General features: G+C 43.1%; 6 protein-coding genes across 9 annotated transcripts; 2 read left to right on the top strand and 4 right to left on the bottom strand.

Annotated features, from left to right (window-relative positions):
• Positions 1-1,415: 1,415 nt before the first annotated feature.
• Atg101 (autophagy-related protein 101) lies at positions 1,416-7,227 on the bottom strand. Of its 4 annotated transcripts, none has more exons than XM_011150656.2 (2): positions 6,268-7,227; positions 1,416-5,207 (listed from the first exon to the last, which is right to left on the bottom strand). In XM_011150656.2, exon 2 carries the CDS (start codon positions 5,197-5,199, stop codon positions 4,543-4,545), a length of 657 nt encoding a protein of 218 aa, XP_011148958.1. In that variant the 5' UTR covers positions 5,200-5,207; positions 6,268-7,227; the 3' UTR covers positions 1,416-4,542. The 4 variants fall into 4 exon arrangements, with proteins under 4 accessions (XP_011148958.1, XP_011148959.1, XP_011148961.1 ...); XM_011150657.2 differs by having other exon boundaries at positions 6,503-7,227; XM_011150659.3 differs by lacking the exon at positions 6,268-7,227 and adding an exon at positions 5,777-6,258.
• A 1,776-nt stretch (positions 7,228-9,003) lies between these two features.
• On the bottom strand, positions 9,004-12,170 carry HLH54F (basic helix-loop-helix domain-containing transcription factor HLH54F). Its single transcript, XM_011150655.2, has 3 exons — positions 12,039-12,170; positions 10,360-10,680; positions 9,004-9,317 (listed from the first exon to the last, which is right to left on the bottom strand). Exons 2-3 carry the CDS (start codon positions 10,669-10,671, stop codon positions 9,120-9,122), a joined length of 510 nt encoding a protein of 169 aa, XP_011148957.1. The 5' UTR covers positions 10,672-10,680; positions 12,039-12,170; the 3' UTR covers positions 9,004-9,119.
• Positions 12,171-14,654: 2,484 nt separating this feature from the next.
• Yeti (yeti) lies at positions 14,655-17,266 on the top strand. Its single transcript, XM_025298557.1, has 3 exons — positions 14,655-15,052; positions 15,518-15,901; positions 16,017-17,266. Exons 2-3 carry the CDS (start codon positions 15,547-15,549, stop codon positions 16,538-16,540), a joined length of 879 nt encoding a protein of 292 aa, XP_025154342.1. The 5' UTR covers positions 14,655-15,052; positions 15,518-15,546; the 3' UTR covers positions 16,541-17,266.
• A 335-nt stretch (positions 17,267-17,601) lies between these two features.
• Positions 17,602-18,792, bottom strand: LOC105188934 (uncharacterized). Its single transcript, XM_019844017.2, has 2 exons — positions 18,678-18,792; positions 17,602-18,609 (listed from the first exon to the last, which is right to left on the bottom strand). Exon 2 carries the CDS (start codon positions 18,584-18,586, stop codon positions 17,813-17,815), a length of 774 nt encoding a protein of 257 aa, XP_019699576.1. The 5' UTR covers positions 18,587-18,609; positions 18,678-18,792; the 3' UTR covers positions 17,602-17,812.
• Positions 18,793-19,180: 388 nt separating this feature from the next.
• Nthl1 (Nth-like DNA glycosylase 1) lies at positions 19,181-20,541 on the top strand. Its single transcript, XM_011150663.3, has 2 exons — positions 19,181-20,041; positions 20,118-20,541. Exons 1-2 carry the CDS (start codon positions 19,343-19,345, stop codon positions 20,523-20,525), a joined length of 1,107 nt encoding a protein of 368 aa, XP_011148965.1. The 5' UTR covers positions 19,181-19,342; the 3' UTR covers positions 20,526-20,541.
• A 6-nt stretch (positions 20,542-20,547) lies between these two features.
• Positions 20,548-21,704, bottom strand: vito (nucleolar protein viriato). Its single transcript, XM_011150662.3, has 3 exons — positions 21,399-21,704; positions 21,206-21,311; positions 20,548-21,120 (listed from the first exon to the last, which is right to left on the bottom strand). The coding sequence occupies exons 1-3, from the start codon at positions 21,500-21,502 to the stop codon at positions 20,611-20,613; spliced, it is 720 nt and encodes a 239-aa protein (XP_011148964.1). The 5' UTR covers positions 21,503-21,704; the 3' UTR covers positions 20,548-20,610.
• Between the last annotated feature and the right edge of the window lie 1,331 nt (positions 21,705-23,035).

Genomic DNA, 23,035 nt, shown 5'->3' with positions numbered 1-23,035 from the left:
TTGCGGAAAAATTCTTTGAGTCAAATATGCTCGCGCGCGCCTCACCCTAGGCGAATGTGCCCCATCGAGGATTTCCAGCGGCGGAAGTATGCGAAAAATGTCGCTCGTTCGTTCGGAGCAGTAGAGATCAGTTCTCTTTTTTTTTTTTTGAGCGCGACGACCGTGGAGGAACGTCGGTGTCGCAGAATGTCACGAATAAAACAGAGCGAAATTATGTCGCCCGCCAGTGTTTTCCGCGTCGGTGCGCCGCTACACTGCCCGGTAATCGGGGATGTTGTGGGATGCCACGTGACACACACACTCTCATCAGTGTGGTCGAAGTCCAAGTATATTTAAATTCAACATATCGTGTTGAGACGTGCGCACATCCCGCATATTTATTCGGTTATTTATTTGTTTGCAGAATTAATGAATAATTCAATACATGGAGTTTAATGAATGATTTATATTTATTTATCAATTCCGTATATATTTGCCAAGTTATTCATCAAGTTATCAAAAGTCAAATGGACTCATAAAATAAACATGTCGTAAAAAGTTAAATTAAATAATAAAAACATTACGTGTATAAATATAAAACTATATATGAATAACTTTTATGAAGCAATATTACGTAACAATAAACAGCGATAAAAGGAAATTGATTTTCCATCACACACACACACACACACACACACACACATCCATCATATACAAAAATGTCTAGATGTCCGATTTTTCAAAGCTAACACACTGTACCAGACGTTTTACCGGATGAACCTAAGACTTGACACCCGTCAAAAGTTGCGGATGTTTTCCGTCAGGGCGCAGCACGCAATGGGGTAAAAATGCGCGCCTTATTCGCGCTCACAGTCAAAGATCTGCTTTTTTTGTCGTTGAACTGGTGTAGTACACTCACGGATGAACAGAAAAAGAAACAGATCAGAGCTGAGAGTGCCGGGTGGGAAAAAGAGAGGAAGAGAAATAGTGCAAGGAAGTGCAGCCAGTTCAGCAATAGAAAAGAAACGTCAAATATCACACAAGTCGACACGTGATTGCGAAGATCACGCTCGAGAAACAGGCATGTTTCGTCATCTCGCAATGTATACGGAAGAAAACGAGGTCGGAAGGTGAAAGTGCGACGCGGTGCACGCGGGAGTTTCCATATAAAGTTGGCATTATAAAATACAGTGATTTATTAATAATTACTCATTTATCATCAGCATACTCCTCATGATAAATTAAAACTGCACATATTTCACTTTTTTCACTATACACTACACATTTTGTCGCCGCCTCGCAACTTATAATGTACATTTTTTCTCGTTACTTCCTATTATTTTGCTATTTATATATATATATATATATTATTTATATATAATTATTTATAACAGCATGTGTGTGTGTGTGTGTGTGTGTGTATGTGTATGTGTGTGTGTGTGACAATCTGACGAATCGCAGAACTCGAGTTACGCGTACACACACGTGATCAGTCGTTCTTTCTATCATTCACTCATTCATTCGTTCGTTTGTTCGTTCGTTTATTCATTTATTCATTCATTCATCCACTCTCTCTTTCTTTCTCTCCGTCGGTCTGTCTTCCATTGTTCTTTCTCTGTCTTATGTATTACATATATGCGCTCGTACGTATATACGTGCGCCTCTCTCTCTCTCTCTCTCTCTCTCTTTCTTTCTTTCTCTATCTTGACCCAATAGTCATAGAGCACGATACGTACGTACTATATAACGCGAGTTATTTAACTTTTTACAGTTGTGCACGGTATGTACCGAATGATGCGCGAGTGGGAAAAGAGATTGCAATCGATTTTCTACTCAGAATCGCAGCAGAGTATCGACAATCACTGTTGTGTTTTTTCTGTTCTCTTTCTCTCTTTCTCACTCTCACCTGCCTATTCTCTCTCTCTCTCTCTCTTTTTCTCTCGATCGACACGTACGAGACAAACGAAACATCGATCGACTAAGATCGACGTAAACGCGCTTGCAATTCGCCGAGTGGGTGATTTAACAAACAAAAAAAAAAAGATCGCAATTGATGCTACGAGTTACTGTCGAAGAACTCCGCGAGAGAAAACAACACGGGGGCCACACGATGTACGTTTATATCGAATTAACATTACACTTCTCGCCCACGGTTGACTCGAGAAGGTACATCGCTACTTAATGCGTGCCGTACGATATCTTTTTTTTTTTTGTCGATTGGTCGGTAGGAAAGGCCGACAACGCGGATCTTGGAACGCACGCGTGCGCGCGCGCGAGGACCCTCCATCTCACTCCCATGCATACACACACACACGACGGCTTTGCTTCGCGGTATAATTTTCTCTCGGACACGCTATATATATTTACATTGTACAATAATATTATACGGTCGCGCGTAAGAGAGAGGATCGCCAGCCCAGCCGGCGTCCCGAAATCCGCGCGTTCCCCGTCAATTCGGTAAAAAGCCGGAAACAGCACGCGACGCTTATAAACGCACGTACACAGCCCTGTGTCGTTCGCACTTCGCAGAGAACAGAAGAAAAAGCGCCTCACCCGAGAAGAAGAATCACAGATTCTCGCGTCTTCCGCGCGGAAGAAAATACGCCTATCACTTCGTTTCACACACACAATGAGAGATGCGCTCCGAGGTTCAATAAATAAATGATATTTACCACGCGACTGGCTTTAGGTATGCGGTTAAGTTAGTACTTCCTACTAGAGCGTTAAATTTACCTATCGAAATCCATACGAGATACGAAGGCACGAAAACGTCCGGAAAAATGTAATCGTGCGACCGCGACTTCTTTTCGCGCGCTTCCTTCCGCACGTCACCCGACTCCCTCCCCTCCCCCCCCCCTCTTCTTTGTGCCTCGTTAACAGTTGCCCTAGCGGCTACTCTGTCTCGTCGCGCGTTACGCTCCGCTTCAAACGGTCATTGCAACCTAGGGAGCAACGAAAGCTGTGCGAGAGGAGGAAAATTGCGTTATCTACTAGCCTGCGCTAACATAACGCGTCCGCGACGTTACGTTACGTATTACCATCTCGTTACACGTTCAAATAAATAATTGCGCGTGGAGCGTGTAATCGTGATGCGCTGCGCAATTAACACACCGGACCTCCGGCGTGTTCTCTCGCCGCATATTTACGGCTAAATGTAACCCCGCGAGACTCATCGTGCTCGTCTCACACGATCCGATTAGGTCTGATCCTTTTTAGAGCTCTCACTTCGTTCCTCTCCTTCATTACGCTAAGGACGACTCGACATTATTATTATTATTATTAGGACATGGTCTCGGGTTATCCAGCGTTAAATCTGCGGCGAAGATAACAGCGACGTACATGTCATGTATGTAAGCAGGTATGTATGTATGTATGTACGTACACATGCGCGATAATCCAAGCATTTCATATGATCGTTTAGGATACAACCATGCGTATGTGTGTGTGTGTGTGTGTGTGTGTGTGTGTGTGTATACTTTCACATTAGCGATTGAAAACCAGAGTGTACAACGCTGAGTACGGCCGTCGTGTCCGTTTGAGTTAATCGAAGGATAAGTATCGAGCACCTCGAGAGAGACGAGTCGCTCCCGAGGATTCTAGCGGACGCTAAAGGGGGAATCCCCATCGAAAACATTCTGCTTTGCGGCTAAAGTCTCGGAATCTCGGAATCTCTCTGAACTCGAAATCCTTATTCTTAAATGTAATTGAAGTGATCGTCCGCCACGCGACGCTCGGAGATAAAAATGGAGAGGCTAAACGCTCGAGTCTATTCTAACCGTATTTATACAACGTTGGAGAAAGGGCGATGAGAAACGAGAGGAACATAATGCAGCTCTGCCACGAATAGTTGCCATCCGTGGAGAGTTTAAGTGAAATCAAGAGGTATAACGTGAAAGATCTTTATATAAAATGTGTGTCTCTCTCTCTCTCTCTCTCTCTCTCTCTCTCTCTCTCTCTCTCTCTGTCACGATCCTGCTAAAATAATTACACGATGAATGTCCGCGGTAAGATACAAAAGAAAAGCGGGGATGTATCTTGAGTGTGTTATGTGAATTTGTACTATACAGAATTACAGATACGCAGCAGCGGCGGAAGTCCCTGCAATGTACAAAGTATTATTTCCGCGTCATGTCGCGAGATACAAGACTACCGTTACCGGGAACGACTACACGCAACCAAAAGGGTCCAACAGAGAGTCATTTGATGCGAGTGAACAAACGAATATATCGAGAACTTCCGAGAACGTCCGTTAGGGGTAGGTGAATACCGAAAACCCGCGGGACTCGCGCTATACTTCCTTCGTGTATCCGCAAAATTCCGCAGAACCCGAAGAAACGAAGTAACCTACTAAACGCTAAGACAGGTATATCGGAGAGTCGTGAGGAACAAAATAATCTATCTCGTGCGTGCGGCGCAACGCGGAGGACAAGAGAAGCTAAGGGCGCGCACGCTCGCGAATCGCAGCAAGAAAATGAGAGAGCGAGTCCTGCGACTTTCCAGGCAACTGCTAAGCTACAAATGTGCCAACGTCGAAATTCTATCGAAGAACTATGCGTTCTACGACTAAATGGACAGTGTCTCTCTGATCAATTTCTTCATCGTGTTGCCCATCGTGGTGCTCGACGGGCCGGAGGTCGTGAAGGACAGCTTGAAGAGATACGGCTGTATGTCCGGATACGAGGTGTCGAAGATCAGGTCCAGCTCCGCCTGGCTCGGCACTTTCGGTATGTAGTCGTGCCGATTCATCACCTCGGTGATGTAGAGGATCTTGTCGGTCAGCAGATCACCCACTTTCTCCCGGCATATTTGCCGCTCGTGCTCGGTCGCCAGTTTGATGAGCTCGAGACGCACGGTCCACACTTCCCACGGTATGCACTCCGGCTGAAACGGCCAGCGGTTCTTCTTACGTTGGAAAAACTCCAAGGATATCTGGCCGGAGCCTGGGCTATCGGTGGAGCGCAGGGCCTCCGAGAAGCCTGAGATCTCGCGCTTCAACGTTTGGTCGAGGTGCACCGACGAGCAGCAGACATAAGTGAAATCGATGAAGTCACAGTCCACATCCTGGTACCCCACAGTGCCTACCGAGTAGCTGCCCTCCTGTTTGTACTTGAATTTGCCGAAGCTTCGATGAAAGAGAACACTGTGGAATATACTGGCCACCGCTTCATCCACCTGACGTCCCTCCATGCTCAATTCGAACAGCTGTGTCCTGGCGTTCATGATGATACCTGTTGATCACAAACACACACGTTGTATCTCCTCAATCCCACAAAATCCATCGAGTAGAGAATTATCAATCAAGCGTAATAAATGATTTTCACGAGGAACGTAGGAGACAGGTAGGTACAGCTGCTTTCTAGAAATTTCGTCCGACAGCTCATGGAAAAATTAATATACAAGTGCTATTTAGTAGGAGAGAAAAGACTCCAGTACCAAGTCCATATACTACGTTCCATAATTAGATGTTTCTGACACACACACACACACACACACACACAAAAATGCGAAATAATCCGGAGAAACGTCATATAAGAGCAATAACAATCGCGCATCGATTAAGCGGTAAACCACGTAGAACCGCTACAATACGAAGTGAAAGATTGCGGTGTTACCGGAGGATGCACAGTGCACAGGCACAGAAGTGAGACAGCAAGGTGTCGCTCGATGTGGCACACTGCTAGCAAAACAAAGCCACAAAGGGACAAAGCGCGGGAACGACACAAAGAGAAGCAATAAAAGACGCGTGAGTAAGCTCTTGCTCGGGCTATCGGCAGACCATTCGTCGACTCATCCTAACCTCAAAAACACAGCCGTAGTTTAGCCTTCGAGAGAGCGAGCGAGCGAGCGAGCGACCCTAACCCGATTGAAATCGCGAGGAAATCACGTTATGAAGATCCAACGTGAGCAGAACTGACGATCGTCGCGTTGCCGCGCCGGCAAGTGCTGCAAGTTCACTGATGAAAACAACAGCGATTCGCGGAGCTGCTCGGATGCTCCGTTTAGAGAGCCTGTCGTCATACTCGTGTCTCAGCACCTTCCGCGGTGAATTCGTCGAAAAACATCACACGTCACAGCGGCACGTCGTTGCGACTCGACGAGTCTCGGTAAATCGGACGAGGTTACCCGCCTCGGTGACGTCCCCCACTGATGGAAGTTTCATCAACATGACATCGAGCGAGACGCGAGAACACGTGTTTGCACCTTTACGTAACGACGGCTGGTGAATAACCAGCCAGGATACACCGCGAAAAGAAGTAACTGATCTCCCGACGGAGAGCGCGAACTAACTTGGACACTTTCTTCTTCGATATCGACTCCTCTCGACTGTGGTCCTTCGCCGCCGTCGCCGCCGCCGCCGCCGCCACCGCCACCACCGCCGTCCCCGTCGCCGTCGCCGTCGCCGTCGCTGTCCTCGTCTTCGCCGTCGTCCTGGCTCGGGGCGATGGCGAACGCGACTAGGTTAGTTACCCGCGCGCGATTCGTACCCGCTGCTGTGACTTCCGCCGCCGCGAGCCTCACTAACCTCTTCCATCGAGCGCTTCCTCGCGTGCACGCTCTTCCCTCGAAGCACCACGACCACCGTCCTCCTCGCCGTCGCCGTCGCCGTCGCCGTCGCCGTCGTTGTCGCCGTCACGTCACTTTCTCGCGAGCGTTCGCTACTCCAACCCGCTCATTCGCGAGCATCTTCCATCATCCCGACGAGGAAGCTGCGTGTCGCGCTCCGCTCGTTCCTCAGTGACCCGTTAGCGCAAGCTGCAGCAGCCACCAGTGGTCCTCCTGCACACGGCTTTGTGGGTAAACAACAGCTGTGCTCGTGGCAAATGCCATTTTGGCGCTGCTGTTGCCACCGCGCGCTTCGACGCCCGCTCCCGTGAGGGCTCCACGTTCTTGGTCCCGGAAGAGAGAGGGATAATGTGTTTCCGCGTACGCTCGCGCGACCGAGTCGACAACGAGGGGGGGGGGAGAGAGAGAGAGAGAGAAGGGGAAGGGGGAGAGAAGGATGAGGAATGAACGGGATATATCACCTCGAAGAGAAGGACGCGATTGTTTGATCGCGCTTCGTTCGTTTGAGCGATGGACTCGTATAGGCGAGCGAGCGGGATGACGTCGCAGGCAGCTCTATCTGATCAGCCGAGCGGTTCCGATATCCTGGCGCTACATCGTGAAGTCGCGCACCGTGACATGAATGAAACGACACAGAAAGAAAATCGATCGCACCTCTTCAGGGCCGGCACCCTACTGGGTCGCCGCGAGTCTCCGCTGAGTAAGGTTGTCGTTCCGCGCGTGCAAAGCTGCCGCGCGCAACGCTCCGCGCGGGGAAGCGGGCGCGTGCGCGCGCCGCGCCGCGCCGCGCCGCGCGAGTCCGCGAAATCCTCCCGGCCGGGCCGACTTTCCAACATGACTGTGTCGTCGATTGCATTCTCGATTGCAGCTGATCGTAATCTGGTATATCGATCGATATACCGACCACCTCTTGTTGATTAATTGTTATATCACTATGAAAGTGCATTTTAGTCCCAGCGACAAAGACTTAAGGATAAATCCTTAAGCGTGAAAAAATGACTAACGGCGGAAGAAAAATGCATTTTGTCCATATGTAATAATGTATAATTATGATGACCGTACGTCCTTTATTCAAGAGAACAGTCCTTTATTTAGCTGCTCTATCTCTTTTATTTTTTTTTTTTCTAAAACGATCGGAAAATAGTCCTTTATTTTGTTAAAAAAATATGGCCTCCATATGCATGAACGCATGATTATACATGTGACAATACACATATAGACAAAATTTTATATATAATTTATATATACAATATACGTAAAAATAAGCAGCGAGGGGATAAGGGAGATAAAGGAGCAAGAAATCCATTGATACATTAGGAAATTAGCGTCATTGTAAAGAATACAAGACAATCGAGTTAGAGGTGGCTGAAGTGTGGGGGACGTGGGGGGGGGGAGGGAGAGGGGAGGAGCGATAAACAGCGATACAGTCGAGTTTGATCGTTGTGAGCAATGGTTTTTACGTGTCTGTATACCTCTGACATATGGCGGCCGAAAATAGTGCGGTAGAAATTCGTAAAGACGCGAGCGAAAGAGCGCGGGCGGCGCGTCACTTCTCGTCTGTAAAGTCTCGAAGCTGTGTCGGGGATGGCGATATGCTCGGCGTCGGTCGATTTGTGTCGCTGGACGGGATATATTATTTTAGTATCGGGTTTTCACACACACAAAAGGCCCTTCGCGCTGTTTATTTAACTTGAACTTCTTTATCCTTCTTACCTTACCTCTGCGCTTCCTCTCCGCTGTTCCGGATCCCATCCCCGCTTCGGCGCTTCGGCGAGACGCCGCGTAAAATTTCTCGATCGCCTGTGTCAATCTGCCTGTGTCGGATGAAGCGGGTGAACAGGTGAAGGGGGACGTTTGGAGAATCTTAGAAACATCTTTTATTCGACTAGTTGACATGCTTTGGTATTAATTATGATTACGATAGTACAGTAGTATATTGCAATATTCGAGGTACTTGAGGCAAGAGTCACGAGTTTCATGTCGCTCGACTTCTCGGGATTTTTCTCCCTTTCTGCACAAACGAGAAGGAAACGGATATTTCCGCTTCTGCTTACTTAGATCGTTATCTCACTAAACATATGCGCGTACGGGGATTGCACTTCTTTTTGTAACAACGATATGTAAAAGCGCGGAAGGGTTCGGTCGCGTCGAATTCGCGACGCAACCGAACCCACACGTGCACGTGTGTGTTGATTTTAATACATCGTTAATATTAATACACGATGTCTCACTTTTCCTCGTGTCACGCACACGTGTATGGGAACTTTGTAATAGCGCGTTAAGATTACAAATCAATAAATAGTAAGGGAACAAGGCACTCTCCGGAATAAATAAGGCGTGGGAACGACAGTCCCGTCGTCGTGCTGCAGTCGTATAACTTTTGCCTGATGCTGCGGTCGTTCTCTCTCTCTCTCTCTCTCTCTCTCTCTCTCTCTCTCTCTCTCTCTCTCTCTCTCTCTCTCTCTCTCTCTCGTTCTCTCTCTCTCTCTCTCTCTCTCTCTCTTCGTAGATATCGCTCTAGTTCTCCGATTGTCAGGAGGTTTCCTTCCTTCTCTCCTCCTTTTTTGTTCTTCTCGTTAGAAATAAGAGAGCTGTTGCTCCTGATTGTGGCGCGTCGACGCGCCCTGATGCCCCGAATGATGGAAGTTTTGTATGTCGTGAGTCGCCTGCTGTCCTCGATACTGATTACAGCCCGTGGAAGTCGAGGAGGACACATTGCAACTGTTGTTCATCATCGCGGCGGCGTTGCTGTTTTGTATGGCGAATGGCCACGACTGTAATTGACAGGGTGTTCTCGTTAATTCCTTCATTCCGGGACGCCTTCAGTGGGACGTGCTATTCGCGTTTGGCGACCGCTTAAATCGATACGGTGATCTCGAGTATTAATTAGAGAGTAATCGAGAGATTACTGAATTATTTGCCGGATAGAATATTTGCCACGAGAATAATTTAGATTCCGCGAGTGAAGTCGTATTAGCTGCTAGGGCATAGGGTAGCATCGTAGGTATCGATGCTTCATGATATCGTCGCGTGAAACATCTGTCAACTGCGCGTTATCAACAGGCGTCACGTCGACTCACGACATTCGTCGGGAGAGATTCAGCGTGGAAATTTCAGCCCTGGAAATAAAATCGCTCTTTGATCTTTACGGGAGCAGGGAAAAGGCGACTATTTCGCGGAGGGAAACGCGAAGGGAGAGACTGCTTCGTCTTTTTCTTCTTCTTCCTCTTTTTGTCTTTCTTCAAACAACGGAACTAACTTAGAATTAATGGTGGCAAAGGGTGGGTGGAAGGTTCTCGGGTGATTCGATCCACCTGGACAGACATAAACAGAGAGTGGATGACTGCGAAGACGGCGCTCGCCTCGCGATTCCGAGTGGATCCACCTGGATCCGGTGTTGTTTTACGCCTTTATGGAATCGTCATCGAGTCAACAATCCGATCGCAATAGCACGGAATAGTTCGCTGGGATAATTTGAATCTCCGGTAAGATTCGCAGTAGAGAGGGCTTTCATCGTGGCTAGAATCATTTTCCTCTTCGTTAATCCTTCGTCTATCCTCGAGCCATTTTCCTTCGATCTTCTCCGTCGCGCACTGATCTCCGCACTGCGAGCTACCTTACTTTTACTCAATTAGCGTTATTTTCGCGAAATCGTTCAAGACTAATCGTTCTTACTAACGAATGTTGTTCAAAGTTAGCCGAGTTACCCTCTCGATCGCTTTGTTATTTTCCCGAAGTCGCAGTTAGGATTGGAGGAAACGGCGGAGAAATGTTCTATTAGGTTGAAGTTTCGTAAAAACAGACGCAGACACTCACCAAAGTCAGCGACAAGGACTTGGTGCTTTCAGGATGAGCCTCACCGTCGTCCTTGAGCACCGCTCGTAGATGAGCGATATAAGTCGCGGCGAGTCTCAAGGTGTCGAGTTTGCTCAGCTTGGTGTCGGAAGGCACCCAGGGCAAAGTTGTTTTCAATTTGCAAAATGCCTTGCTTAGGACACGCATCCTGGCGCGTTCGCGGGCGTTGGCCGCGTTTCGCGGCGCCCGGCTGTCCATGTCGTCCTTCGCGTACTTCTCCTCCGAGGGGTACTCCTCCAACGACGAGGTCGACGCGCGCCTCTTCCGGGGCATCCTGTTTATCTTGAGTAAAAATTCACTTCTAGAGAGGTTTCTCCTATACGCATGTTGATCAAAGTTTTGCCTCCCGACTGCGGCAACGAATTTCTACCAAATCTGTACTCGAAGTTAAAGAAATTGTTTCGAAGTTTTATTTCGATTCGTTCGTTCGTTCGTTTCTTCGTTTAATAAATTGGCCAGTTCTACGGCAACATTAGTGCGATATCAATAGTGCTAATAAATTCAGATATTTCGTGTTTGGGCGACGGGAATTCGTTGTATACCTTCGTCGACGCGATATTTAACCTCGATTGCCTTTTTAATTTTACGCGATTTTAAGAAACTTTCCGGCAAATTTTTAGAGCAAAGACTGCTTATAATTTCCTTCTTCTTGTTTTAATTTCAGAAACCCCAGAAAACTCCACGCACGTATCTCGAATAACACGGGTATAAAATAAGGAACGCCGAGTTACATACGGTGTATGTACAAAGTATGTACAAAGTTACGCTGATATCGTGCAAACGTAGAAAAACAGAGATTAGCATGTAACATTAGATATGTCAAGTCTGACAGGTCTGACCTTATTTATCTGAACTTTATGTATCTCTAAGGTGAAGATCTCGTGATGGGGAAAACGGAGAGAGAGAGAGAGAGAGAGAGAGAGAGAGAGAGAAGCGAAGAGATAATCATTCTCTAGAAAATGTCTCTTTAATCCACTATAGCGCCACGTAACTTTAAAGTCACATAATGATATATCGATATTCTCTATAATTTCAAAGTCACAAACCGTTTTTTCTTTTTAGAATAAAATATTTGAAAATTGTAAATTAATTGTTAATTTATATCTGAAAGTTAATATTTGCTGGTCTCACCTTTCATCATTCTTTTATCTTCAGGAAAAAAATTGCATTTTAGAGGGTTAAAACGTAACCTAAAATGGAGACGTGCTTCTTTAAAGTCGGCAGTCCCAATTGATATTTAAATCCACAATGTACGCACTGTTCAAAATTCTCGCGGCACTTTGTTCGTCCTAACGCATATTCATGAAGAAAAAGTGGGAAGAAAGGAGAGAAAGAGAGTGAGAAAAAAGAGAGAGAAACATCACTCGTGACATATCCGAAATAAAAATCCAAGAATATAGGTAGGAAAGTAGAAGGCAAATGGCATGTTCACCGGAGAGGAGAACGATCCTCGTTACTCGGAAAACCACACTCGATTCCCGAGCTCGCGAATACGAGGAGCCGAACTATTGCTTTTCGCAGTGGAGTAACGCAAAGACTATTTCCGAAGATGGCTACGTGATCAACTCATGCATCACCACTCGCGTCTGTCTATGCGCGCATTCTAGCCGCTCAACGACGATGCGATTCGCTCGATATACCTGCTAATCGTAATCGATGGCTTCTTTATACGGCTATCTATCGGCGAAACGTCGCGAGAGGCCGCGTCTCCGGCGTTAAACTAATTGGTGGTTCAAGTTCTCGAAGTGAAGTCGAAAAGAGGACCAAGTGGAGGAGCATGACTGAACGAACGGTGGAGAAAGAGAGAAAGAGGGGGAGGGAATAAGGAAGAGAGAGTGTAAGAAAGAGAGAGAGAGAGAGAGAGAGAAAAGAGAGATACAGTGAAACGAGAGAGACGAGAAACATTGGTTGGAGGGGTACGAGATTTGGGACGTCCCGAAAACCAGGCGGAGCCTTCAAACATCCGAGCTTCAGTCTCATTCGTCTCGTTTCGTTTTCCGTGATACCGCTCTCCAATCGCGCGGATGCTGCGGCATTCGTAGCCACCTGGTACATCCTTCCGCTCGCTTCTCTTCCTCTCGAGCAGGACGTTCGGAGAGACCCGCCGAAAGCACGCAATTCAACGCTATGACAGTCTAATACCGTACGTTGATCGGGAGAGATCGGTGTTCACTTCTGTTGCACAGTCGTACATCCTCGTCGAAAGAAACGTCGTCTTGCCTTCTCTAACGCGCTTCTCTCCGGGTGAGACTGAACAACGCGCGTTTTTACTTTGTTTCTTTCAGTCTCTCGGGTTAGATAACTTCATCGTCAACGCGTGTAACCAACAACTCCGCACTCGTAATAATGCGCGATCATTCGCGCGACGAAGCGACGTTGTTCCCTCTCGGTGTGTCTCGAAATCATTTCTCTTCTTACAACCAACACACCCTGATACAGTGGCCGCGTATGCGCACATGTTCCTCTCTACCCTCGACCATTCGGACTTACATTTGAATTCCTGAAAACGAAGGAAAGAGTCTATTAATCCAGTCCGATAATCCCTGTCGACCGGCGGCCGTACGTTTCGTCGAAATTAGGATTAGAAATGGATCCTGTAACATGAGGTGACCCCGCTGATCCTACTTAGTGCCCTGAAGAAGGCGCTAAGTTATTGCTGCTCAACAGATCCGTGAAAGATCCGGCAACTCGACACTCACTAATTTTCTCTCGACCACATGCACGTCTCGTAGTACATGCTGATTGAAAGAAAAACTGCACTGTAAATCTATAGCGAGTTGCAAGTAACAGGCAGTGTTACCTTGTGTCGACCTAGATCAAACACACACAATTTAATTCATACAAGGAGCGTGTAATCTCCCAAGTTCTGATGAGAACTCATCATATTTTTCCTTATTTTATCTTTCTTATAATTTTGTTAATAGCTTTTGTTAATAACTGGACGGGTAATCTAATGCATTGTATCGCGAATTAACATGTTTAGTTTAATAAAAAAGGACGCAATTAAAATTAACACTGCACGTAGCATTTGTTCGAAAACACGAAAACGCGGTACAGTACTGTAAAAACATTTACAGTAAGATTCAGGATTGAATTTATACGTAAACTGAAAGAACAAAATATATCGCTTCTTATATGCGTATATATCGAACATTTGGATGATACAACAAATCATAAAATTAATACAATATATAAAAAAAAGCGTTCAGATATTTGTATCGGATAAATGACAATATAGTCGGCAAAAAATTAGAGTCCTACAGTTACCGTCAAATTTTAGTTGAACGGGTCATCTAGCAACAGGCACTCATTTCCGGCGCTTCTGACTTCCGGTCCTAAATCCGTAAGCGGCATAAACTATACGTATTCTAGATATGCAACCACAACAACTTTTCTTGATTGGCTATATCATATTTACGAGGCTATATTAGATTTACGACGATTACGTATCACTTTTCATCGAAGAGATATTATTAGAAACTACAGTGGTCCCCCCCTCTCTCTCTCTCTCTCTCTCTCCCTTAATGGGATATCCATGAGGAATTTCTATTATGTCCGTAATAAGAATCTGTAATATTCTTCAGTGACGATGATAAGTTTTCCTCAATTTTTCATTTGGATAATGTGCAGCTAATATTAATCATATAAATAAAATCAAGATTGAAAAAAACTTAAATTTAAAGAAATAAATAAAAGCGGTATAAAAGTAGTAATATGAAATATTATCTAATTGAAGAAAGAACAACCTAATTATTTGACGATGTTTAATAAGTACCCACATAGCACAGACGTCCAAAGGACGTCCCAAAGACGTCCTTAGGACATCCCTGGGACGTCCCTTGGACGTTTTGTGTTATGTGGGTATTTTTTAAATCAATATCTCTTTCGCTTTTTCCAAGGGTTTTGTATCAAAAAATAAATGTTAAACTGCTTAATATTATGTTTAATTGAATCATTATGTCTAATTTGAAGGAAGATGAATATATAATTACTCGATTACTTTTAATAATTTCCCCTCTGCTCTTGACAAATACTCCTTCAAAATACCTTGGCATTTTTGTTTAAATTTATTTTTGAGCAGAGTTTTCCAAACAGAACTGTTTATTGCTTTTTACACGGTTGTTACAAGTTTTTATACAATTTTTATGAGTTTTTTTCTATGTATCATAATTAATTTATAGAAATTTTATTTCATTAAACTTTGCATTTGTTTACACATATATATATATATCGCATAAAATAATCGTAATAAAAATACAAGTACATATAATGTGTGTGTTGCCCGATTTACACAGCTGGTGATGTAACAACGTCGACTTTCGCATTGCAGCTCGCTGATTCATGAAAGATGGCGCCCAATGCGCGGCCGTGTATCACCGTGATGCGTGCCAGGCGCATTTGCGAGTTAAGCGGAATCTTGACGCTTCGCGAGATACTCTGGCTTCTCTTTCGCAGACGCTTCGCGAATTTTTCGGACAGTCCGTATCCCCTCCGTGCACCGCGAGATCGATTTAGGCCCTCGTTGACGATTCATGTGCGCAACGACGAATGCTAAATCCGCGGTAGCGTCTGTCGATATAACGACATTTCCGGAACACAAATCGGCGTCTGCTCGTGGAATATTTCGCACCAACGACTCGCCGTTTAAAAGAAGGTGGGCAATGAAATCGATTTGAAATCATATTTATTATCGTCGAAAGCCGTTGAATTCCATTAATTAGAGAGGTTAGGTTTCGTAATATCGATAGTGCAAAAAAAATGCAATAATTTGATAGAATTTTTAATCTATCGACTGATCTTTTCGCAGCCGCTTTTGTCTCGTTATTGTTTGAATATCTTTGAACAAAGAAACATTATTGCAAACATTATATATAATCAATCGTAAATATATAAGTATATAACATTTATTATAAATAATTTTTATAATAAGAACTGTATATGTGTGTGTGTGTGTCTGCGATCGTTTAATTATAAACAAACATGTAATATAAAAAGAACCAAAAAATTTAATCAAGATTTTTAGAAATATTTGCAATAGCAAGAAACAATTAAGTAATAAGAGGTATGTAACATGTTTTTAGAAGATATTACATGATGTTATTGTGTCATTTATTTCTAGGTGCTCTTTATATCGGTTTGCATTTAAACATGTCTGAAGAACATCAATTACCTTCTGATTCTGATGATGATGATGAAGATTATGTTCCTGATGGTGCTGACAGTGATCCAGTTTCAGAAGTAGAATCTGAAGGTGATGTTGAAAGTGGTCCAGAAGATGAAAATGATGAGAATAAAAGAGATGTTGGGCGGAGAAAAAATACAAGAAAATCTATAAAACGGAAAGGTAAAAACTCCAAGCGCAAGAGAACCTTAGATAACAAGTCAAAGGTATCGGAGGAAGAGAATGGAGAGAAAGAAGAATGTAAAGAAAAGAAGGAACTTACTGAAGAAGAAGAGAAGAAGAGAGCAGATTCTCTCTGGGCTGACTTTATGAAAGATACAGGTAAAAAAAAATCTATACACTAGTATCTTGAGAACAGAACAGAATATGCAACATCATAGTTACATAAGTCGAGATGTCAATTCGAGATGATACTCTTTTATATAATTGTTTGCAGCTGTTGTATCCAAGCCAAAAGCACAAAATATAATTAACAGACCAAAGGAGAGATCCCCACCGATAGAAAAGCCAGAAGCCCAGGAGAAAGTCAAGATAACAAAGATTTTCGAATTCGCTGGTGAAGAGGTGAAGGTTGAGAAAGAAGTTCCGGTTGACTCTGCAGAAGCCAGGTTGTCCCTTTCCGTGGCTGAAAATTCTACGAAACCGTCGGAATCTAGCCCTCCTGCGGGGAAAGGACCCGGGCGAGGACGAGGACGAGGGAGTATGAAGCGCGTCGGATTAGGTGGGATCTCCTCGGTTTTGGGACAAATCGGCAAGAAGGCCAAAATCAGCACACTAGAGAAATCCAAGTTAGACTGGGACAGCTACAAGAAGCAGGAGAACATTGAAGAAGAGCTCCATACTCACAACAAAGGCAAGGACGGATATCTGGAGCGACAAGATTTCCTCCAAAGAGCGGACTTGCGACAGTTCGAGATCGAGAAGCAGTTGCGGAATTCCAGTAGACGAGCTGCACGGTGAATTCGCAAATCTCCCTCGTCCGTATACGTCTCTTCTTCCGAAACGAAATCCTAGAATGATACTACGGTAGAAGATATTTACTCCGACTTGCCAAAACTGCGAGCGCGCTTGCTGCACACATTTAGCCTAATTAATTCATTCGAATTTCGCTACGTTTCGAAGTAACACGTGAAAGGAGCGCAGCACCGCCGCCGCGTTCTCGATTCGTCAAAATGAGCTGATACCACTACATTGCACCACACAGCCAGAGAAAGGCGGTCTCCTCGAGGAGGAACCGATCATTCCAGTGTTTCGAGATTAATTCCTCACACGCGTATGTAATGTAATAGCTTAATTTACTCCGAGTGAGCCTTCGTCTCGGCCTGACAGTCGTCTCAGCAGGAACTTCGCATCGAAGCAGATTGTTCGAAGCTTGGCGCTTCTCAAAACGATCATGTCCGTGTAGAAAACGTGCCCCAGGGATATTTTTTTATTTTATTTCGATGGAACGCGTTTGTGTGTGTGTGTGTGTGTGTAGTGCGAATATATGCGATATTCGATATAATAATGATTAGCTGGAAGTAACAAGTGAATACAAAAGAATATGTGTTTTAGAGAATATAACGAATTACATCGACCAAGATGACCTTATCCTCACCGGTCGTTGCCCTACAGCAATTCATGCTACATAACTGTATCATATTTATAAATGGACTTGGTAATAAATGACATGGCATATTTACAATACGGTGAAACAGTAACGGTGAATTTTCTATATCGTTGTCTCACTCTGTCGTCGTTATAGTTTCAAGTTATGTCATGTAGGAGGATTGTATGTGTCGTTATTTGCAGTCTGAACTACAGCAATATGAACATAATACACCCGTGTGTAAACATACTAAATGCCTAATTAATTTTCAATGCAGCTCAGGTTATAGTTTCCACAATGTACCGAATTTCAGATACACCTTTTAACATAATTCCACACTGGATTACTTTACATTTTTGGACTCTTTAATATTATCAAATAAATATTGTCTATAATAAATGACCTTTAAGCTTAATATTTTTAAAAGAGCAACCTTGCGGCTCATATTGAGGGAATATAATGACAAAAAGTGCTACAATACCTGGTATATATGCTTTTTTGTTTAGTTTCTCTCATAATTATGATACAGTCATTTCCCCTAAAATGTCTTAAGTAGACGATAAATCATTGATTTTGCTGAAGCAAATGACTAATTTCTACATATATTTGTATGCGATAACACTTATACACATTACGCAGTTCCTTCAGTTGTCCTCTTCTTCTTCTTCGTCGGGCTCTTCCAAATGATCTAATCTGAGTTCTTTCAAACGGTCGCCTTTAATTACGGGCCGATTCTGTTTGGAGATCTTTTTCGGTCGTTGACCGATCACGTATTCCGGCAAGATAATTTTACTACTTCTGAACATGGGTTTTTCAGTTGCTTCGATCGCAACCATTTGTGAGTCTTCTGTCTCTTTCGTCTGCGGTTTCATGAATACTATTTGCGATGTTAATTTGCGTTTCTTATGCTTGAACACTGTCTCTTTACAATCTTGTGCATTCGAGTCGCAAGACTCAATGTCCATCTTCTCCTTGAGTTCATTTGCTTCTTCCTTCTTCCTACGTGCTTTTAATTCCTTCAAGAACGACATGGCAGCTTGCGTATTGCTATGTTCGGTCATGTCCTCGTTGGACACGTCCGCCAAACTGTACTTGATCCATTTATGCGGATTCTTGTGGTAGTCTGGGACACCTCTGAAACTCGTTCGGGGTGCTCGGCCCTCGGGACGCTTGAATATGCTCTCCTTGCCGCAGAACTTCCTAGTTTCTCTCCTTCGTTTCAAGTCATCTTTCGAAGCTGAGCTTCTGTTATGTTTGTCCACGTCCACGTGCATTTCGGTATTATCGCCGTCTACCTCACATCTGTCATGTTTGTTGCATTTATTTTCAGCGATCGACAGTTGATCGAACAACAATTTCTGTCTGTTGGCAAATGCCTCATCACCGCCACGTAGAACAAAGTTGGTGGAAGTATGCATTTCGCAAGTGACGATTTATCTTTCTACAAATTATTCTGTTAAAAGACCCAACCATAATACACGTCTTCGCGTTAATAATTGTATTTCAAACCTGTGAGCTATCAGCACTTGTATCGAGCGATCTGCTAGGTTATGTTGATATTCATTCGCAATGGATACTGAGCAAATTTGACAAGTAGCGACGTACAGCTAATAACGTTTTACGTGTGGAATAACTAGAAGTTTATCGAATGCATCGATTGGCTGTTGGATAAAGAAAATCTCTATAATCGTCGGAGAAAAAATCCAGAACCCTAGTAATTCTCTATCCGATAACTAATCGAAAATTCAAATTTATTTTAAGTTGGTTCATTCTCATGATCAAAAAGAATAAAACTTTTCATTTTTGTACATAATGTAAAATAAGCCAAATTCATCGGGCAGGGTGTATGATAGAAAATGTTGATGACAAGATGGCTAGAGAAGTATTTTACAACTTGAAGAATTTCTGATTTTCAAATATTTTTGCAAATGTAAAATCTACTTACTGTTTATGATGCGTCATAAACATTTGTAAAACTGTGTGTAAAAATCTGTGCTGCCCTCTCGTGTCTTACCACAATTCGAGTGTAGTGTGGTGCGAGTAGGGTAACTAGAACTAGAAAGAACAAATCGAATTTCGAATAGCCATAGCGGTATCCGACGTCCGAGCCCACATATGTGAAAGAATTAATTTGACATATTTCTAACATACATAATATATTTTACCTGGACAAAATGAGCAAGAGACAAAAACTGGGCTCGCTTTCGGCATTAAGAACTTTACGTTCTGGGAAAACGCTCGTTACTGCGAAATCTTCAGAAGAAACATCTCCTTATTTTGCTCGTAAAAAGGTAACATCAACAAAAACAGGTGCGAAGAAACGAGCACAAATCAAGATCGAATACAATACGGCAGAGGACGATACGAGCGTTGAAAATACCGAGGTGATATCAACCGTACAAATAAAGAGCGAAGATATGAGAAAATCGACAGATACAAAAACTGTCAATACCAAAGTACTTGAGATAAAAAGTGAAGATGTAAAGCAGTCAAAGGATGCAAGTGATATGAAAATCGAGAAAAGTGAAGTTGTAAGAGATGATACAAATCCGAAGCATGTCAAAGACGAGAAGCAAAGTCAGTGGATGCCTCCTAACTGGGAGACTATTTTGGAAAATATTAGAGAGATGAGGAAGCACAATACAGCACCGGTTGATGAGATGGGTTGCCACAAGTGTGCAGACCCCAATGCCAGTCCATCGGTGTCTAGGTACCAGTCATTAGTAGCACTGATGCTGAGTAGTCAGACAAAAGATCAAGTTACACATGCTGCTATGCAGCGTCTGAACATTTATGGTTGCAAACCAGATATAATAGCTGAAACCCCTGATGATGTTCTGGGCAAACTCATATATCCAGTTGGATTCTGGAAGGTATCAATTTTACTTGTCTTTATCAGAAATATGTGAGAAATACCTAACATTATTCTAAAAGTTTATTTCTTTCTAGAGGAAAGTAGAGTACATAAAGAAGACATCAGTTATCCTCTTAAATAAATATAATGGTGATATTCCTAGAACTATAAAAGAATTATGCGACTTACCAGGGGTAGGCCCTAAAATGGCTCACATATGCATGCAAATTGCATGGGGAGAAGTATCTGGCATTGGTGTAGATACGCATGTTCATAGAATCAGCAACAGATTAGAATGGGTAAGAAAGCAGACAAAGACACCAGAGGAAACGAGAAATGAGCTGGAAGATTGGCTTCCTAAGCCTCTGTGGAGCGAAGTAAATCATCTTCTCGTAGGATTTGGCCAAGAAATTTGTCTACCTCGGTTCCCTAAATGTTCAGAGTGCCTCAACAAAGATATCTGTCCATATGACAGGAAGAATCGTGGAAAGATAAAGAAGTGATAAGTGCATATATACACCTATATATTTAATATATGTTCTTTAAAAGATACATTTATTCATAACCAATTTACAGAAATAATTAATCCTAACGTTCTAATCTTCTCTCGATGCGTTTGCCATGCTTACGCGCCACCTTTTGAATTCTGCGCAATTTCCGTCTACTTTGCTTCCTATTTTTTATTTGCTCCATCTTTTGCTTCTGTTGGAAAGCCTTGCTCTTTTTCACTTGCTTTAGCGCTGCTTTCTTAATTTCCCGCTTCACCTCTTTTGAAGATTTCATCTCTGGTTCAGTTGACTTGGTTTCTTGCTGTTGGTCCTGCTTTTCTTGTAATGACATCCCAATGATCTTGTCGTCATCATCATCGTCATTATCATCATTTGAACATTCATTTTCCTCATTTTGTTCCTCATCTTCTTCCTCTTCCTCTGCAACTTTATTTTGACCTATCCATCCGTTTCCTTTTGTGAGATCCGCAACATTTAATTCTAAAATACTGACTGTATGACCTTCCAAGTCATATTCTTTTCGAGATAACAGTTCGTCCAATTCTGGGATATTACGTTGCGATACTAATTTTTTATAACGCTCTCGTATCTGTGAAAAATACACGTGACATGAGTGATGTAATCTACAATATCCTAAAGCTCACTCAAGATCTTCATGCAATGGTATTACTTACGTCTTGCTTAATTTTTTTACGATCTTCTTTCAATTGTTGTTGCAATTGTTCCTGAGCTTTCTTTTTTCGTTCTAGCTTTCTTTTACGAAACCCTCCTAAAAATTCTCTGCATATAAACATGATTTAACTTCTTTCTGAGTTTTTTTTTTATAACGCTCAATTTCTAAATATATATATATATATATATAATTACCGTCGTTTCTTCTCGTCGAAGACAAGCGTGATTTTTTTCCGCTTTTTCGGTTGACCAGGTATTCTATTTACGTTAAGTAATCGTGGCTGCGGCTTGTTTTGCATCGTTATAATAGTATTTATATGAGGTTATGTACTACACTGTACGAAATTGCGAAGGTTATGTCAGAAAATCACGTGTGAATATAAGTTTAGTTCGATAAAGCTCAAAGTAACATAGAGGGCTTTCAAGCCCGGTCCGGAATAGGTTGCAAACGGGAATCACCCAATTCGACACAGCACGATTGCACACAACCAACCGATGCAAAGTATTATCTGGTGAATTACCAGATCCAACCAATCATTTACTTTATGTCCCTGTGTTGAATAGATACGCATTTGCCCGTTGCGATTTTGCCGGTTGCCATCGCGCCAAGAAGTTAAGGTCATTCTACAATACGTGTCGTAAGTTGTAAGCGGTAAGAACTGACCAATTATAGCCGATTATTTTTGTAATAATCGACTGTGATTCGCCAATTCTTACGGCTTATTACAACTTACGACACGTATTGCAGAATGACCTTTAAAAGTTGGGCAACTCTCTTTTAGCAACCGCAATTGTCTTACGACCGAAAATAACACTTTGTAACTAGTAACTAGTAGTAATTGCCATTCTTCGCAACTCGCAATTGGGTGTTTGCAATCTATTCTGAACCGGGCTTTAGAATCTCTTCGCAAAAGAAATAATGACGATGATGACGACGACGATGACGATGGCTGTGTTCCAAAATTCACTGCCAGTATTGAAAATACATAGTTTGTGTCACGTATATTATAGATTTTCAGTGCTGGCAGTGAATATTGGAACACAGCCGCTAACGATGACGATGATGACGAAAACGCGGACGCAGACGACGAAGACGAAGACGACAAAGATGTAGACGACGAAAACGAAGACGATGAAGAGGAAGACGAAGACGACGAAAACTAAGACGATGAAAACGAAGACTAGACGAAGACGAAGACGATGAAAACTAAGACTAGACGAAGACGAAGAGGAAGACGACAAAGACGAAGACGAAGACGACCAAGATGAAGATGACGTAGACGACGAAGACGAAGATGACGAAGACGAAGACGACAAAGACGATGAAGATGACGAAGATGACTAAGACGAAAGCAAAGGCGACGAGGATGGAAACGACGAAGACGATGAATGTGTCCCAAAATGTGCGTATGAAATTATGATATAAAATAAGAGAAATTTTTAACGTGTAGAATAAAGATAAAAATATTTTTTCCGCAATTGCATCGAGTTCAGTATTTTTCTATTTCTGACTTTTAATTCATAAATATAATTAAATATAATTAAATTACCAATTTTTATTTTCTTTTGCCGTTTATAACAATCTACAATTCGGAGGATAAACACATGGTGCACAATTATATGTATAGCATATCGCATATATGTATAGGCTGGTATTCACAGTCGGATCTTATATTTATAAGACCGTCTTAAGTTCATCTTCAGATATTGTATAAATTATTTCATTGGCTACGGGATATCTGAAGGTGTACTTACGACGATTTTAAATATAAGACCTAACTATGAATACCGGCCATAGATGTGATAAGTAAACTACTGCCGCCATCTTCATA

Source organism: Harpegnathos saltator, unplaced genomic scaffold, assembly GCF_003227715.2.
Source record: "Harpegnathos saltator strain DR-91 unplaced genomic scaffold, Hsal_v8.6 scaffold224, whole genome shotgun sequence".
Classification (NCBI taxonomy): Eukaryota; Metazoa; Arthropoda; class Insecta; order Hymenoptera; family Formicidae; genus Harpegnathos; species Harpegnathos saltator.
This window is presented reverse-complemented; position numbering and strand designations above follow the sequence as displayed.